Source organism: Halichoerus grypus, chromosome 6 (assembly GCF_964656455.1).
Source record: "Halichoerus grypus chromosome 6, mHalGry1.hap1.1, whole genome shotgun sequence".
Classification (NCBI taxonomy): Eukaryota; Metazoa; Chordata; class Mammalia; order Carnivora; family Phocidae; genus Halichoerus; species Halichoerus grypus.
In genome coordinates, this window is record NC_135717.1 from 141,014,979 (window position 1) to 141,033,603 (window position 18,625).

Below are 18,625 nucleotides of genomic sequence, written 5' to 3' on the forward strand. Positions count from 1 at the left end.
AGATCTCTCTCTAGATATCTAGACCAGAATATAAACCAGAATATAAATTATTGGTGTCCTTATATTTTGCCTTTTGAACCAGGAAAACAAGAAATCTAGTTTGCTGTACAAAAAAATAAAGTGGATCTGTCAGAAACAATGATGAAAAATTTAGATAGAGTACTTCCTGGGCTGCATAGAGCTGCTGGTTCTAATTCATTCCAGAAGTCCAGATTCTATGAGATATCTCTGTAATCTTACAGGGAATTGCTCTACTTTATTTAGGCTAGTTCTTTTCTTACTTAAAGAATCCTAACTAATATGTGCAAGAGGTCCTTCTAACATTTTTCTACTAGTGGTTAAGCAGGTATATGCCTTTGAAAATTAGCTCCCTTCTTTTTTCAAGGGTTCAAAAGAAAATAGCTGAGCTGATAGTTTAGGGGGCGGGTGTCTTAGAGTATATGAAGAACTACAAGTATGTGTGTGTAATTATGTATAAATTCGTTAACAATTCTAGAAAATGGATTGGAATATAGGTTTGTTTTTCTCTGCAGAACTTTGTTACACAAAGCCATGCTCCTGGGGGGTAATCAAAAGAAGGCTGTAGCTGGTAATACCTACTCAAACAGCAGACAAATCTCAAACTGTAGAACTAGATACCGTTCTACAGATGTGATCTCACAGTACAGAGGAACAGATTTTTTTTTAAAAAATCTAAACGCTAATTTAGCTTTACAAAGATTTAGTATGTTTTAAAATTATTACAATGTTGTCAGACACGAGGCTTGCTGTTAAATTTTTAGTCTTTTTTTCATGTTTGTCAAAGATGATCTTTACCAACCTATATGATCTATACCAACTATATTAATACAGATATTTTACATTAATACCCAGTATCCTTTCATCTTATTGTTTAAAACCAACTATTTTATGTTTTTGAAGTTCTCAGCTCCTACAGTTTTATCTACTAAAATGTTAAATAGGATAGGGTCAAAATTAAGAATGCAAGGACCACCACTTTAGTCCTCTCTTGGTTGCCACTGAGTGATTGATTAATCACTGACGTGCATATGATGGTTCATCCAGCGGTTTATCCATCTAATCCTAATATTCATGCCACATTTTTGTCACATTAACCACAAATATCTAACAAGAGCCTGTCCAAGTGGTTTACTAAAAAATCAAGCTATACTTGGTTTGCAACATTTCCCTCATTTAAATTTACCAACCTTGTCAAAAAAGGAAGTTAAAGATAGATTGACATAACTTAGTTTTCAGAAAACTCAATCTGGCATCTAGTGATCAACACAATCTCTTCTAAAACAATCTGTTTAATAATGGATATCAGAATTTTGCCAGAGTAGAAGACCATTTTATACATGTAAAAACATGTAACTTAAATGCCATGCCATCAGTTACTTCCTCCTATTCTTGCTCCAGTTTACACCTCTTAAAAAGCCCTCTTTTTGTACAACATAGGGAATGTAGTCAATGATATTATAATAATGTATAATGACAGATAATAACCACACTTATTGTGGTGAGCATTGTGTAACATATACAATTGTCAAATCACTATGTTGTATACCTAAAACCAATATAACATTGTATGTCAGCTACACTTCAATAACAACAACAAAAAAATTTTAAGGCCTCTTTTCACTGTCTTGAAAAATATTTTCACAAAATTCATGTAACTCTGGGCTTCAACATTCTTGATTCTACTCTTAGAGATTTGGGGCCATTTTCCAATTCATTCTTAAAACATACTTACCATTAAATGCTTTTACTCTTCATATAAACAAGGCAAGAGTTCACCGTATACAAATTGCTTTTTTAGATCTTTTCTCTACATTTCTCCCACTGGAATTATTTAAAATTCTGAAATCCAAATTTTATCTTTTAAAATCCCTTTATTCCTCAAAGACTAGCTGCCTTTCCGGGAATTATGCTTATCTTTTCTCTGAATTTTCTGTAGTCCACTTGCCAAAAGCTTCAAAATATATCTAACTAACCCCTTGATTAATTTTCTTACTTGTTTTTAAAACTCTCCCAAGGTATCCATCACATTGCCAATCAGTCTTTCCTTTTCAAATAAAAAGGTTAAGAAAAAAGGCAGGCATAAGTGCAGAAATAAAGAACTATCAACACCAGCTTCCTTGAGTGGCCAAAGACTAGCAAACAAATATCCATAAATTATATCAATATCTCTATATTTAATCCTTAATACATTACTGGAAGTAGTCATTTAAGCATTCTTTTCCAATTCAGATTCATCTTCATCATTTTTTCTCCTTTTTTTAGAAGATTAAAAATGACATAATTAGAAATCTGCTCTATTTCCCTCCCAGAGATAACCACTGTTAACAGTTGGAGTAATTTCCCCAGATTTTTTTTCTGTGCAAACAACTTTTTCCCCCAAAATGGAATCATACCATACAGTCTAGAAACTAAGTTTTTGATACTTAAATATTTTTTGAAAGAGAACAATGTATGTACTATCAATCCATTTTCACATAAACACATATATCTCTCCCCACCACCCCCAGATTAGCTTTAAATGTCAAGGGTGGGTTGAAAAGGGAAAAGACGCCATGTTAATTTTGCATTAAAGTTTAAAATATAATAACCATTTCCTATTTTGTCTAAGCTGAAACAACTCTAAAGATGCTTCCTCAAGGTCAAAATAACCCACACAACCTTTGTACAACTGCTACTTTTCTCATTAAATGTGCAACTTAAAAAGTATTAAAATGCAAAAAAGTCACAAATACTCAAAGCAACTCTAGTAAAATTTTGGGCAAAAAAAAAAAACAAAAACCCTTTAAAATATATTAGGTAAAAGAATAAGGGAAATCATCAGGGAAAAGCAAATTAAAACCACAGTGAGATATCACCTCACACTTATCAGAATGGCTAAAATAGCAAAGACAAGAAATAACAAATGTTGGCAAGGATATGGAGAAAAGGGAACCCTAACGCACTATTGGTGGGAATGCATATTGGTACAGCCACTGTGGACCATAAACAGTATGGAGGTCCCTCAAAAAATTAAAAATAGAATTACCATATGATTCAGTAAATTCCACTACTGGGTATTCACCCAAAGAAAACAAAAACACAAATTTAAAAGAAAACAAAAACACAAATTTAAAAAGATATATCCACCCCTACGTTTACTGCAGCATTATTTATAATAAACAAGATATGGATGCAACCCAAGTGCCCACTGATAGAAGAATGGATTAAGAAGATGTGGTACACACACACACACACACACACACACACACACACAGGAATACACACACACACACTGGAATACACACACACATGCACACACACACGCACACACACACACAGGAATATTACTCTTCCATTAAAAAAAGAACATGCATGGACCTAAAAGGTATAATGCTAAGTGAAATAAGTCAGTCAGAGAAAGACAAATACCACATGATTTCACTCACATGTGGAATTTAAGAAACAAATGAACGAAAAAAAAATTTAAAAAATCAGACTCTATTTTTAAATAGAGAATAAATTGGTGGTTGCCAGAGGGGATGTGGGTGAGGAGAAACGTGAAATAGATAAAAGGAATTAAGAGTATATTTATCTTGATGAGCACTGGGAAATGTACAGAATTGTTGAATCATTATATTGTACACCTGAAACTAATATATCACTGTATGTTAATTATACTTGAATAAAAAATATATTAGACAAAAGAAATATATCAGGTTGTGAGTCTTATTTATAACTAATATTTTATCTTTACTTTCCCTGAAAACACAACTTAGTAAATTTAGAAACTAAGGAAAGTTAGAGATTGTTGACTGAATGCTTTAACTGTACCACTCTGAGCAAAATCCAACATGCTCTGAAAAAAATGTACTCTCATCTCTCATTTTAATCTATGACCTTATTTTCACAATGCATTATTTTAGGCAATAAAAGACTTTTAGATTGTTACTACTACTATGACTTTATTCCTAACAGCTTTGTGCTCCACCCCCTGAAACCCCTAAAAACACACACTCTGTTCTCCCCCACAATATCATAAAAGTAAATCTGGCTTTACTTCTAAGTTCCTAATGAACTCTTCTGAACTTGAAAGGCACAGGAAAAACAAACACAAAATTTTGCATTTATTTTTAGATAGTTCACCAAAAAAAAAAAAAAAAAATCTAACCATGAATCCTTATCCTCTGGTTTCTCTATAGCCTCATATATCATTTTCTATTTGGTATTCACATTTCTAGAAAACCACGGAGATCTAAGAAAAAAGGCTAAGTCCAAGACTTAAAAAAAAAAAAAAAAAAAACCCTCCAAACAAGATTTTGATTTATTATTTATAGTTAGGCCACCCCTTCTCCATGCTGGCTCAAGAACTTGTATATCCTTTAGTATACACTTTGCACTTCGTTATAATTTCTTGTTCACTGCCAGTCTCCCCCACTAGCATTCAAATATACTCTGCTTCTGACCTATACAGTAAGCACACAGTATTTATTGAATAGAATATATGCTGTGAAAAGCACCTTCACTCCACTCCAAACCAGAAACCAAGTGCATGCACATCTCAGACTCCTATTCCCTCAGGTCAATCCACTTCCAATTCATACTAATTCTATTTCCTAAATATGTCTTGAGTCCATCTACTATTTTCCAACTCCACTGTCATTAAGTTAGTTCATCTCTTAGACTACTCAGTTTCCTAACCTAGTCTCCCTGCCCCCAATCTTGTTCTCTTTTCAAGTACATTCTCCACATTGCAGCCAAAGTGATTTTTCTTAAAGAGAAAATTTGATTGTCTCATTTAACCTGATTAAAATCCTTCAACACTTCTGTTCACCTCCAGCTCTCTTTGAACATACTATTCCCTCTCTCTGAAATAATTTTCTACATCCTTCTGTCCCTCACAACCCTGGCTTTTACTCATCACTCAGCAGCTCAAACATCAACTTTCCCCAAGAAGCCTTCCTCCTCCCCAATCCCGGGTGCGATGTGCCTTCACAAACTTCCACAGCACTCTGTACTACTACCATTATATATCATTACACATAACTGACATAAATTTATAATTACCTCTATATTTATCTACATACCTCAGTACACTGCAAGCTGTGTTAGGGTAAGGATAATGTTTGGCCATCCTCTTTGCCACTAAGCTTAGGGAGTTGGGGGGACTAGGAGAAGATGATTACATCCTCTGCCAATGCCTCAATTCTTAGTGGCGAACACAAATTGAGAATTTCATTTTTAAAAAGATATCAATAGCTTATTGAGATATAATTCACACATCACACAATAACCCATTTCAAGTATAGAATTGAAAGAGTTTTAGTATATTAAGAGTTGTGTAACCATCACCACAATCAATTTTAGAACATTTTTTATCATGCTAAAAAGAAATGGTATACCCATTAGCAGTCACTCCCCATTTCCCCTCAACACCTCTAGCCTTTGACAACCATTAATCTATCTTCTATCTCTATATATTGCCTATTCCGAACATTTCATATAAATGGAATCTATGTGTTCTTTTGTGACTGGCTACCTTTACTTAAGCATAATGTCATTAAGATTCATCTATGTTGTATCAAGTATTAGTACTTTGTTTCTTTTTATTGCCAAATAATACTCCATGGATTCCAGTAACATAATATAGGGCATTTTATTTATCCATTCAACTGATAGACATTTGTGTTGCTCCCACTTTTTGGCTTTTATGAATAATGCTGCTATAAACATTAATGTACAAATTTTGTGTAGTCAGCTGTTTTCAATTCTCTTGGATATATACCAAGGAGTATAACTGTTGGGTTATAAGGTAACTCTATGTCTAACCTTTTGAGGAACTGCCAGACTGTTTCGAAAGTGGCTGCATCATTTCATATTACCACCAGCAGTGTAGAAGGTTCTAATTTCTCCAAACCCTAGTTAATACTTGTTATCATCTGTTATTTTTATTAGAGCCATTCTAGTGGGTGTGAAGTGTGGTTTTGATTTGCATTTCCCTGATGGCTAAGTAATTTCATTCAGTAAATTCTATGAGGGTAGTGTTACCGGTTTTGCTTAAAAATAAAATCCCCCCAGCATTCAATAGCATATGGTACAGAAGAGGCCTTTGATTCTGTTAAGTGAATACATAAGAAGCTAGTATGTATTTGGAAGAATTTCTCTTTCAGGTGTGCATGTAATAGGAGATATTAACTGTATGTAGGAAGTAAAGAAGAAAACAGAAGATGCCTCCCTCCGCTTGTGTGTGCATGTGCACTCTCTCTCTCTCTCTTAAAAAAGTTTAATTTAAAAAGAAGTTTATAAACCAGAAAATTAAACAGAATCCCATTTATAGAAAATTATATACTGAATAAAAATGGATAAAGTAGAGTTTACTAAGGTTTAGTAAGGCCTCAGGCCTGAAAATCTGAATAATCTTTTTTTTTTTTTTAAAGTAGGCTCCATATCCAACATGGAGCTTGAACTCACGACCCTGAGATCAAAAGTCACATGCTGTACTGACTGAACCAGCCAGGCATCCCAGTATTTCTTTCTTTTTTTTTTTTTTTTATGTTTTTCTATGATACTTTACTTAAATAATTATTCTTAAATGTTTATTTGGGATAAAATACATATAGAACAATAAACAAACTTGAAAGTAAGCCATGTTCTAAAGTGAAAAGGAGATGGGGAGGACAAAAAAGCAAGAGCAAAAGACACTGAAAGCTTAGTAACTACTTAAGGCTTCTTCATGTATATCACAGGGTAGGTAAAAGTGTTGAGATGATCATTTAAAGACATTTTATTGTAAAAAAAAAAATGGTGGTCAAAAGAGTTAAGTAGCAACAGATGTTTTGTAATGAAAAAAAACTTGAATATGAGACAGTGTTCATGCAGACTGTTCCATGTACTTGGAGAGGATATACAGATTGCTGGACATGTCATCTGTTCCAATCTTTTAAGAAAAACTGTACAAATTAACATACTTTTGAGAAAAACAATAGCTCTTAATGAAATACAGTGTCATGATCTGGCAACAGCAGCACCAAAATCTTTTGTGGAAAACAAACATCTACAAAGAAACATCATGTTCGAATCACAAGCTAAAACACTGACTGACTTCACGCAAAGTCCAGAACACAAAGAGTACACCAGGTTAACATGAAGAAATTCTGAAGCATATATAAGTCCAACGTAAAAAGAGTTAAATAAAATCCAATACAGCCTCTATGTGATTATATTCCAATTAAAAATAAGCATTTTTTAAAATATCATCTAATCACTGATGGTATTAACTATGATTATCCACGTTCACCAGACATATGATCTGGTTACCAAATAACTATCCATTTCAAAATTAAACCCTCCTGAAAGAAAAGAAAAAAACAAAACAAAACACTTCAGTACTGAAGATATTCAAAAGAGCATTCTGGAGCTGAAGAGTTCCAGAAATGTTCCAAACAAAAGTATTAATATTGGAATACATTTATAATCATCTAAAATAAGACTAAATAAAATGTACACACTTTAGTAATTTTCCTACAAAGGTAACTGGTATGCGTGTATGTGTGTGTTCTGAAAGTTAATCCAGGAAAATACACTTTTCCACATGGTTAACTTCTAAGAGGGTATCAATTCACATTCTCACAAAATTTCTCTTTTGTACTATGCAAGTATTTAAGAAACTGACACAAACTTTCTATAACCTTATATTTTTGTTAGAGAACATGTTAAACAAAAAAATGTAATTTCAGCTCAAATACGACTTAATAATCAAGCTAAAGTCATGCTTTTTAAGTGAATCTCTCCCTGCAGAATATCTCACTCAATGCACATAAGGCATTTAAAAAGATTACTAAAAAGGTGACAGCTGAGGAATGCCTTCATTTCTTTTCATGGTTTCTACCGAATGTCATTTCAGAAATGCCTATACAACACATGACAATGTGGAATGTCTCCACCCATGAAAGAGCATTCGAGTCAAGCAAGCACACTTAGGGCAGTAACACAGTGCTCAAGTTTGTCTTTTTATGGTTAGCCAGCATAACAATGAAAAGATAAACAACCAAAATACAAATAAGGTCAGAAAATACTGGCATGTAGCGATCCACAGTGAAAGTGTTATTTAGAAAAACAAAAAACAAAAAAAAACTGTGATTAAAATCATTTGAAAATATGAATTAGCTTCTACTGCCAGTATGCTAAGGACTCCTTTCCTAAACCAACAACCAACAATTTGTCTGAAAAAAATTCATTTTTAAAATATGTTGCATAAATGGAGCAAAATTCTGCTTATATTGGTAATCAGGAATATATTCCATTTCAAAAATAAATCTAAGATCCTGCTAAATTTTGACTATAACAATGGCTACCTCTGCATTTTAAGCATTATAAAAGTAAGTTACTGGTATAAGCACTTTTATTACAATATCTTTAATGTCTGTTAATTCTGTTGTATTTACTCACACAAACTGTCATCATTTGGTTTTCTATGATCTCAGCCCTTCACAAGATTGGTCTACAATGTGTTCAATTTTTTTTTTAACCAACAAACTTTTACTGTGCACCTGCTAAAATAAAATTCAAATACCAAAGAGGATTTAAAGAAAAATAAATCAAAATGCTATTTGAAGGAATCCACTATTTTGTCTGGAGATAAGATATACTAATAATAGCAGGAGGTATATAGGTGCCAAACTTAGAGTTTAAACAGTAATTTAGAGAATCACCATGTGCAGTGGTCATGCAAGTCTACACTTTGTGCTTTGAGCTGTTTTAATATAAATAAGCTAGGAAATACATTCCAGAGGAAGATTACACGTACAAAGGCTTATGGAAATATAAATATGAAACTGGTGGTTCCTAAAATATGAACTGGTGGGTCACTTTCACTGGTTTTCTGAATCTCTAGGTAAGTCCTTTTTTGCTCCATCTTGGGTAATCAGGGGCCAAGCGCTTGTACTTTAATGATCTGGCCTGCCACCACCTGAGTGCCATCATATTCTACCAAAAGGAGGACACAGGGAATAGAGTCATTCATGAAATCTGTTCATCCTCAAATACTCTCTCTACTTGCATGAAAGACTATCAAGAAAATTTCTGGTCAATACAGTAATAATGTTATAGACTGACATGAATTCCCACTTTCCTTTATTTATTTGGATACCATAGCCTTTTGTTGTTAAAATATTCTTTTTCTTTATGAAAATGGTGATGATAGTACAAGGTGATCACGTTGGCAAATAAAAATTAGGCTATCCTCTTTTAGTCCGTGAAACTTAAGCAGACATTTTACAGGTCTATGAAATGTAAAATTCTGGGAATCAGTGATTTAATGGACAACAAGTAAATCAAATTTCAAATGATGCTCTCACTTATTACCAATAAGAAAAAAAAATTCTGTTGCCATTTCCAAGTTAAGATCTAAAACATAATTTGGCTAAATTTTGCAAAATGATTTAAAAAATATTTTTATAACTTGGATATTCCTACTAACACAGGCTTCCAATTAAAATCAAACATGATTAACATTAAAAAGTTTGTTTTACTAATTCATAAGTTAATTCAGTTAATTTTATTAGCATTTCATGTATTATCTCAAGTCCTAATTATAAATACCAATATAATCACTGTTCAAGAAGTAAACTGCAGATTAAGTGGTAATGACAAACTCAAGGTTGTTTTTTTTTTTTAATTAATACTGATATGAATATCATATAACTTATCTCTATAACTTATCTCTTTTCATTAAAAGTTAAGTGTGTGTGTAAATATATAAACAAAGCATGTACTATAAATGCATACATAAAAATGCCTAAAGCAATAATATATATTATTATTAGGATAAAGGAAAATAGAGACGGTTAAAGACTAAACTCTATGTCCTAAAAAAGGAGTTTTTGTTGCTTTTGTAACTTCCTTTGCAACTTTGCAAAGCACTTGATCAAATATTCTGCACATAATGACCAGTCAAAAACAATTTTGGCAGTTCCTAAAAATTAGGGCAGATTCTGAGATTAATTTAGATACAGTACTACTGCATTTCAGTTACCACAGAAAGCTCATAAAGGGGTTGGCTAGCTAAAACAAAAGTAGATGAAGAAAAAATTGTGTGTGGGGCACCTGGGTGGCTCAGTCGTTAGGCGTCTGCCTTCGGCTCAGATCATGATCCCAGGGTCCTGGGATCGAGCCCCACATCGGGCTCCCTGCTCGGTGGGAAGCCTGCTTCTCCCTCTCCCACTCCCCCTGCTTGTGTTCCATCTCTCGCTGTCTCTCTCTCTCTCTCTGTCAAATAAATAAATAAAATCTTGAAAAAGAAAAGAAAAAATTGTGTGTGTGTGTGTGTTTCATTTGATTCTCAGCTGATTAACTGAGAAACCTCTAACTACTAATCATCAGCCATAATGACTGAAGATTTAAGAATACTTCTTCAGATTTAAAAGAAGAAATCTAGCATGGTGTTAAGTTTTGGCTTTGGAATCAGATAGACCTGCATGTTAGAATCCAGCCCTGTTGTTTATTATCTTGGTAATGTTGAGCAAGAAAGAAGGGATGTTGTAAGAATTAAATGAGATATTGGTTGTAAAAGCATGTACCACAGTGTTCCACATATAAGAAGTCCTCAGCAAATGTTCACCAGCCAATTTCACTTCTCAATAAAACACTGATAAGTCATGGCTAATATCCAACTCCGACTTAGAATAAACTCAAAAGGACTTCTGGAGGTCCTCAATCTTTCAAAGACGTATACCAAAATGCCAATACTCCATCTTTTCAACATGACTGTGGAACCCCATAAACTTTCAAAAGAAAAGTGGGGTAAAAACGGCAATATTTTTCAGGCAGAAAGGGAATGAAAACCAACTTTAGGAACCCTCAAGAAGTAATATGTTATAGCAGTAACAAAATAATTTTCTATACTCCCCATCCCCCATAAAAGTCATCTTTCTAGTCATCTTTAAAAAAAATCACCTAACAAGACTTTTTTTTTTTTTTAAGATTTTATTTTTAAGTAATCTCTACACCCGACACAGGGCTTGAATGTACAACCCTGAAATCAAGAGTTGCATGGTCCACCAACTGAGCCAGCCAGGTGCTCCTAGACTTTTTTTTTTTTTTTTTTTAAGTACAAGTACTTTTATTATGCGAACAGTACTTGTAAAATGCGGTAACAAATTTCTCCTATCTAGTGCTTCTAGCTGGTTGAACTAGAAAATGCTCAGTCACAGCTTGCAATCACACTAGCTGAAGCACATGAAAGATGGTCTTGGTTATGACACTTGAAAGTCAGACCACAAAACTGCTGCCAGGAAGCACAAAGGCAGCAAGTGGAGAGAAGACACTGTAACAGCAGCAGTGCGGGCACTGGTGCCCTACCAGCGCACCCCATATATGGCTAGGGTTGTCCATTTATTTGCAGGAAGTGAGGGGCCAGTTTGGAGGGGTTAGAAGTTTTGTTTGTTTAGGTGGATTTTTTTTTCCTTTTAATGGATTTAGGATGGTTTCAATAAAGAGTTTTAAGGGCCATCAGCATAAGTGTTACAGTCTTTCAAATAAAAAAATTATGTAGAGAGAATAATTTATATTGCATTCTTTTAAACAGATATTACTGTTATTTTTAAGTGATTCAGTAGATTCTTCTAAGATCTTAACAATCCCTCACCCCCCCCAAAATAAACAATAAACTCTATATTCAGTTTTAAACAGATTTCTCATATATAGCAATTACACTATTCTCTAACAAGAGACTCAATATCAACTGCTCCAATCTCTCTTCCTTTTGGTTGGAAAACACTTTAAGTAGCCCTATTAGAATACTTTTAAGGAGAGTTACATTTCAGATTAAGATTCAGTGAAAACGGCTTGGCTGAGAAGATTAAGCACTGAAGAAAAGACTGCACAAAAGTATTCCTTTTACTGTCAAGAGGGGAGCCACATATTTTTACAAAGAAGCTTCAAATGGCTCCCTTAAAGTTGATAAAATTTGTATTTTAAGAGCAAAAGGACTGAATACTAACTTATCTGCAAGTCTGTCTCTATTGAAAAGTAAAAGGAAAACTTTATTTTAAAACTATAATAGCACAGAACATGGATCTAATTCTACTTTGTATTCCTCTATAAGACGTAGTTCAGACTCTTATGAAGAAGGTGGCAAATTAATTGATGACTCAACTAAATATTTTTCTCTCACTTAACCAAGATTTAAACTGGTTTAGGGTTTTTTAATAGGAAGGAAGTTAATATTAAGAACTTTTTAAAAGCTCAAGATATTTTTTAAAAATCTGCACAGAAGATCCACAATGAAGATTTTCATTTGTTTTACTAACAGATAAGTTCTACGATGTGTAAGAACAGTAAGTACTGGATGTGAAGGCTATGTAATTTATCTCACAATATACAAATAAGTATAAAACTTTGTACTTACAATACAAGGTAAAAGATACAAGTCAATAAATCTTTAGTGAGCACCTAATATGTGCCAGGTTCTGGAAATACAAACATGTGGGAAATTGGGTCCTTATGCTCTATTAGGAAAGACAAACTTAAAAACAAACACTATTCAGTAAGAAGTGTTTCAATAGCAGCAGAGAGGCAAAATAGAAGATACAATAAGCACCCCAGAAGAAGAGCGTTTCTCCAGTGCCATAATATTACACAAATTCAAAGGACAGAAAGATCCCTACTGGCTGGCAATTCCATTGAACTCTGAAGAATAAGTAAGATTTGACTGGCAAAGAAGGGAGGAAGGATATTCTAGCGGCAGAAAAATCATGACCATAGGCATGGAAATAAAAAGGTAAAGAGTAAAAAACAGAATAAATGGAGATACATCAGTTATAAGCTAAATGATGAAACACTTTAAATTTAAGGAGAGGAGTGACACAATGAAAGTGATATTATTAAAAAATTATTTTGATAGCAATATGAATGCTGGATTGGACCAGAGAGAGAATAAAGGCAGAGAAAGCAATTAACCTATTACTATACTCTAGGGATAAAATAATAAAGGTATGAACTAGGTTGATAATGAGAGTAGCAAGGAAAAGAACTGATGCAAAGGCAATTGTGAAGATTGACTGGATATATAAAGACAAGGGGATGAATAAACAATAACTGAGATACTTAAAGCTTGATCCAGAGACTGATGACATCATTAAAAGAATCAGAGGTACCAATGAGAAGAGTAGGCTTGGAGAAGAAAGATTTAAGTTTTATTTCAGGTTGAATTCAAAGAAATTCCTGACAATGATGTAAAACTAACAACTGAGTAATACTTAGACGGAAAAAAGGATACAGGTAAAGTCTAAGGATATGAAAACATGTATACATATGTATTGAAACTGCTGTGATATGAGTATCAAACTGATTTATAACTATGAAGATTCATGTTTGAATAAGAATCCTTTGAAGAAATCACAAAGCTAAATGTAAATGCAGTAACTGCTATTCTATGGCAGAGGCGGTTAACCTCTATTTACTATATTACTACTTAAAAATACATTTTTAAATATAAAATCACAACATAGTGAATAATATTTCATTTTAAATCAATACATCATCACCAGAAAAATGGAAATGAGGCACTGGAGCTCTGCAGAAATGTGAGAACTGGAAACTGACTTGGAAGTTACTGGCACAGAGGAGGTAGATAAGATTTTAAGGTAAAATCAAAGGTTAAACTCAACACTGTTGGAAGAAATCTCAGTCCTACGTTTATGCATACCAGTATCAGTAGTAATCAGCAATAAGGCATTCTACAGAAACCTCTATTACTCTCCTAAAATCTTTATAATGTATACTGAAATATAAATACAGATCACAAGGCAGAAAACTCGACCAGGTACCTATAAAATCAGAACTGATTAATGCTCACCAATAAAAATGAAAATCTACTCTAGACCTCAGTTGCAGAAAATGAGAAGTTTACTTTAGCTTCAATACTGTTCAGTATTGTTTTCTAGCTATGGGAGTCAGGGGGAGGGAGGCTATTCTAGAGACCAAGACAGGAAATTTGACAAGAACACCGCTTTTTCTCCAATATGGATGACATACTTCTATACAAAAAGAATAGCTGAAAATTAAGTAGCTTTTGTAACTTCTAATGAAAAGGCACATTCAACCAATAAACTTTTAAATATAAGATGCTTACATTAAAAATGGAAGTAAAATATTAGATTAAGTATATTTATGGGTTGTGAAATTTCTAAAACTTTTTTCCTGACAGTGAAATTTAAGACACTTGATTAAAACCAAAAAGGTAAATGAATATTCCAAAAGACTAATCAATAATTAATCTAGCAAAAACATTTTAGGTATCATATGATCTTTTGAGAAGTTAAATTAAAAAGACACTATTCAAGGGTTATTAAATCAGTGGGTCAATTTTAGGTTTTATAACTTAAGTATTTAAAACAAGCAGCATTCAAGAGATTTCTTAAAAGCTTAAAATTTTCTCGTGATTCTTTTTTAAAAAGTTTTATTTATCACCTTTCACTATCTGTTGTCCTGAATTTGCCCAAAGCAAACTCCTTGTTCTCACAGTCACAATGGGAAAAAAGTACAAGAGTTGATAAAAAAGAAATGAGAGTGGAGAAAACATGATAAAAATTTTAGTACTTGATATTTTAAAGACTTTAGCGTCAGTGACTTAAGGAATGTGCAGATAAACTACAAAAAGATATTATGCAAATAATTATGCATAACTTTGAAACTTCTGCTTAAAAGCTTCTCAGCTAAAACAAAATACCCAATTAAGACTATACCTATATGGTGCCAAACTAACTACTGAATTCAGTTTATCAGGAAAATATTGATAAATCTGCTGATTCTTGCAACATGTACAAACTGAGAGGGAAAAAAACCCTTAAAGAGTCTGTTACATGTATTTTCTCTTCCTACCGAGGCCAATATTACACCAATATAAGCATTAGAAAATTTCCTCTTCCTCCAAGTCAATACAATCGGGTCCCTCCACAAGTGTGAAAACTTTAAATTTCTATTTGACAATTTTAATAAAACATATTGATGTAAACCATTATCCAACTGTACCTTGACCCAAGCATACAATAACTGTTGTCTTTCAGAATCAATTCCCTACTAAAACATGTAAATTGCACTTGAACGATCCTTCATCTTACATAACTACATTATCATTTTTAGTGCCAAAAGTTTCTTTCATGCTCAATGCCATGTTTTTAGAATCTAGAGTTTGCTATGCTTTAAAATAAACCTCAGCCAAATAAAAAGTATGCTATACTTTAGAGACTCTAAATTTACGGAATAGAAAAACAACTACAGACCGCGCTATATTTTTACTAGGTGCCACATTCTGAATTCCAGATTTGTCCTGCAATTTGTCAGTGATTTCAATCCATCAAGTCAACTTTGTAAACAAAGGCTATAAGCCAAGTTTGATACGAGAATTCAGTTAAATAAAACTTAAAACGGTCATCATTCACCAAACAGGAAGCAGTAAAAGGAAAATGCCACCACACACCTTTTAAAAAGGCAGCAAGGCAATATTCATAAAATATAAAGCCTTAAGTTTCAACCTCTCAAACAAGTTTTTGTTACAGTATTAAATAAAATACAGCTATGATCTTCCACGTATAACTAAGTCAACTTTGAGACAGTTTACAGATCTTTATTTTAAGGGGAAGCTATTGCTGTAAAGTCGTTTTCTAAGTAATTCCAAATTGCCCACTAAGAAAATGGAAAGAGTCTATGTCTTGTCACCTATTACCATCACTTAAAAATTGCTTTTTATGCAGAACTCTACGTGGTTGTGTTGCTTTTGGCCTGTTAAAGGCAAAGCAACATTATCTCTGGATTGCCAATAGTTTCTCCTTATTTGGCTAACATTGAGAGATCCCAATCAGACTACTATAAAACTTTAACATGCACAAAGCATCCATTTTGAGAAAAGTTTGTGAACAGCTTTCTTTTTTTCCACCCCCAAAAGGAAAATCAGAGTTTGGTAATCGGCTCTGAAAAGCGTGCCCCGTGTTTATTCTTCTCTTTCTAACCCCAGTGCACACCCCAAGACGTGAGGCTCGAGGATCTCTGACACTGCGGCAAACTCTTCTCCGAAAGACACTTCAGTACAATCGGGTCCGGCGGTGGGCAAGCCCTTCTGAACGCTTCCTTACCTTATCCACCTCCATCCCTTCCCTTTCACCCGGAGCAGATCAGCTAATTACACCCCATTTCCCCCTCCCCAATGACCAAGAGTAATAAAGGAGAAAACAGGAAATCGTCGCTCAGGCACTAGGCTTAGGGCTCTTGATTACTATTATTATCATCATCATTTGTAATCAAGTCCTAAAAACTACAGCAAATCCAATGCCCACCTACAAGCCAAAGACGTCCATCTGCCCAAGTGTCCCTAATGCCCCTTGTTGGTCGTTTTCTTTAGCATCCCCCGTCGTCCAAGTATATCACTGACATCGGGCCCAGGTACAACCCCAGTACACCCCACCCGGTCTCGACCCCAAATCCCAGACACACGTCCACAAATGGCCCTGGGGCCCCAAGCTGATCACAGTCCCTTTTTCCTCTGCCCCGGAAATCACCCGGTTCCCAACTCCAGCATCAACTAGTCTGAAGGGGGCCTCAAGCCAGAAGCCCTCCCTCCACCAGTTCTCTCCCCCCTCCCTCTCGGGAAGCCGCCCCCTCACCCCGCAGCAGGGAGTCTCCCGCCGCCCCCAGCCTCCAGAGGCCGAGAGCGCAGAGAAGGCCCCAGCGGGAGGCCGACGAGAACCCGCAGAGTCAGGAGAGCCGGCGGCAGGGTGCACAGACCTGGTGCAGGGCAGTGAGTCCGTCCACATTGGCGTAATTGATGTCGGCGCCGCGGTGCAGCAGCTTGAGGACCTCGTCCGTGTCGCCGCTGGAGCAAGCAGCCAGAAAGACGGCGCCATCGTCGAACTTCACCTTGGTCTTCTGGCGCTTCACCACGGGAGGCTCGAGGTCCGTCTCGGAGCCGATCCAGCGCTTCAGCTGCTCGTTCCGCTTCTGCTTCGCGTCCGCCATCTTCATCCCCTCTCCTGCCGCCGGGTCTTCTTATCGCGAGGGGGGGGAAGGGGGAGGCGGAGAGGGAAAAGAGGGGAGGCAGGGGGTGTGTGACTGTTTCTATGAGTGCGGGCCAGAAGAGGGCTGGGAACCGGGAGGAGACGCTCGAGACTTCCAGTATCCCACAGAGCACTGGGGCGGCGCGCCCGGCCGAGCGGACCTCCCTTCCTACCCCAGAAGCCCTCCCGCCCCCGGCCCGGCCACCCGTCACCGGCGGCCAATCTAACGTAACTTCGCGAGATCCGGACAGGGAGGCGCCCTTCGGCCAGTGCGCATGCGCCCTAGGCCTGTGCCCGCCCCAGGAAGAGCGCTCCCGCGAAGTGCGGCGGGGGAGGCCAGGCCACCGGAGGGAAGCGGGTGTGGTTCAGGCCGCCCGGGCTGCGGGGGCTGGGACCAACCTGGAAGGGCGGAGACACGGAAGGAAGGTTGTCCCGCCTGGCTGAGGGCTCCTGGGGTTCCGGAGGCCAACAGTTGGGCTGTACGGCGCCTGTACCGGGCCGACCTGCCTCCAGGGCTGTCTGAGCTCCGCAGAGTCGTTCGCTCAGGGCGGAGGATTTTCCTATTGGCTGCGTTATTTGAATGGAATGGAGGATAGGACGTGAATTAGGCGCTTGTGATTTCTCTTTCTGAGGAACTCGGATGAACTTGGGCATGTCAGTATTGATAAGCTCTTAAAAGTGGGGTCTGTGTAGCCGAGGTCTCTGGTGTCAGTTACCCCAGACCTCAGTCCTAGGTGACCGCCTGGTAACAAGGGTTGACCTGCGGTTAATTGCGGTGGCTTCCTGCCAACCTCCACTGCAGAAACGTCTTTCCTCTTATGCTTGTTTTTTTGTTGCTTTGTTTTGTTTTTTCTCTCACGCGTATTTCGAGTCCTCTTACCCTTTCTTCAGTGCTCTAAGCCTGCCTTGTACTACCAATGACTTTAGCTCAGCCTTGTTACTGGTCCTAACCTTTTAAGGGATTTCTGGTTCCTGCTCCATTGCTTTCTAAGGATGGGTAAAGACCCAGCTGCTTCTAGAGTTCAAAGGAATGTTAATATTACGCAATTAATTCATTTGGTATTTATTGAATATTTACTATGAGCCGATCGTTGTTCTAGGCACTGGCGATCCATTGACCATAATGAGATATTTAAACCACCTTTTGAGGTTACGTGTCCAGAAAAAAAAGACTTTGTAAATCGTTATAATCATTAAAAAAAAAGCTTTTTATTTTTGTCTTGTTTGACACCACACACAAGACTTGTAATAATAGCTAAAGTCTTTCAAGCCATCTATTTGCAGTCTCCACCAATTGATATATTTTTTTAAACACTCCATTGTTTTCATCCACTACAGTTTTAGAACATTTAGAGCCAAAGTAAGAAAACTCATTACTTTTTACCATTAAATGGAATTTTAGGGATCATCTAGACTGATTCCCCAAAGAACTAATTAACTAATTTTACTCAGCAGCAGGATTAGGATTCCTTCAGCAAGTATTATGCACCTGTACTGGGCAGGCATTGTTCTAGATGCTGGGGATGCAGCAGTGAACAATTAAGCTTTTCTTATCCTCCGGTAGACTACACTGCAGCCTA

At 36.1% G+C, this 18,625-nt stretch overlaps 1 protein-coding gene across 2 annotated transcripts in view; it reads right to left on the reverse strand.

The window, feature by feature from the left end:
- Positions 1-17,575, reverse strand: part of PPP1R12A (protein phosphatase 1 regulatory subunit 12A) — a 143,346-nt gene extending 125,771 nt beyond the window's left edge. Inside the window, exons 1-2 of one of the 2 annotated variants that reach the window (XM_078076350.1) lie at positions 17,445-17,575; positions 16,777-17,033 (exon numbers count right to left, since the gene is read on the reverse strand). In XM_078076350.1, coding sequence (XP_077932476.1) covers positions 16,777-17,013 — 237 coding nt within the window. In that variant the 5' untranslated portion in view covers positions 17,014-17,033; positions 17,445-17,575. Of the gene's footprint in view, positions 1-16,776; positions 17,244-17,444 lie in introns of those variants that run through there. The other variant, XM_078076351.1, reaches the window with a different exon arrangement.
- Between the last annotated feature and the right edge of the window lie 1,050 nt (positions 17,576-18,625).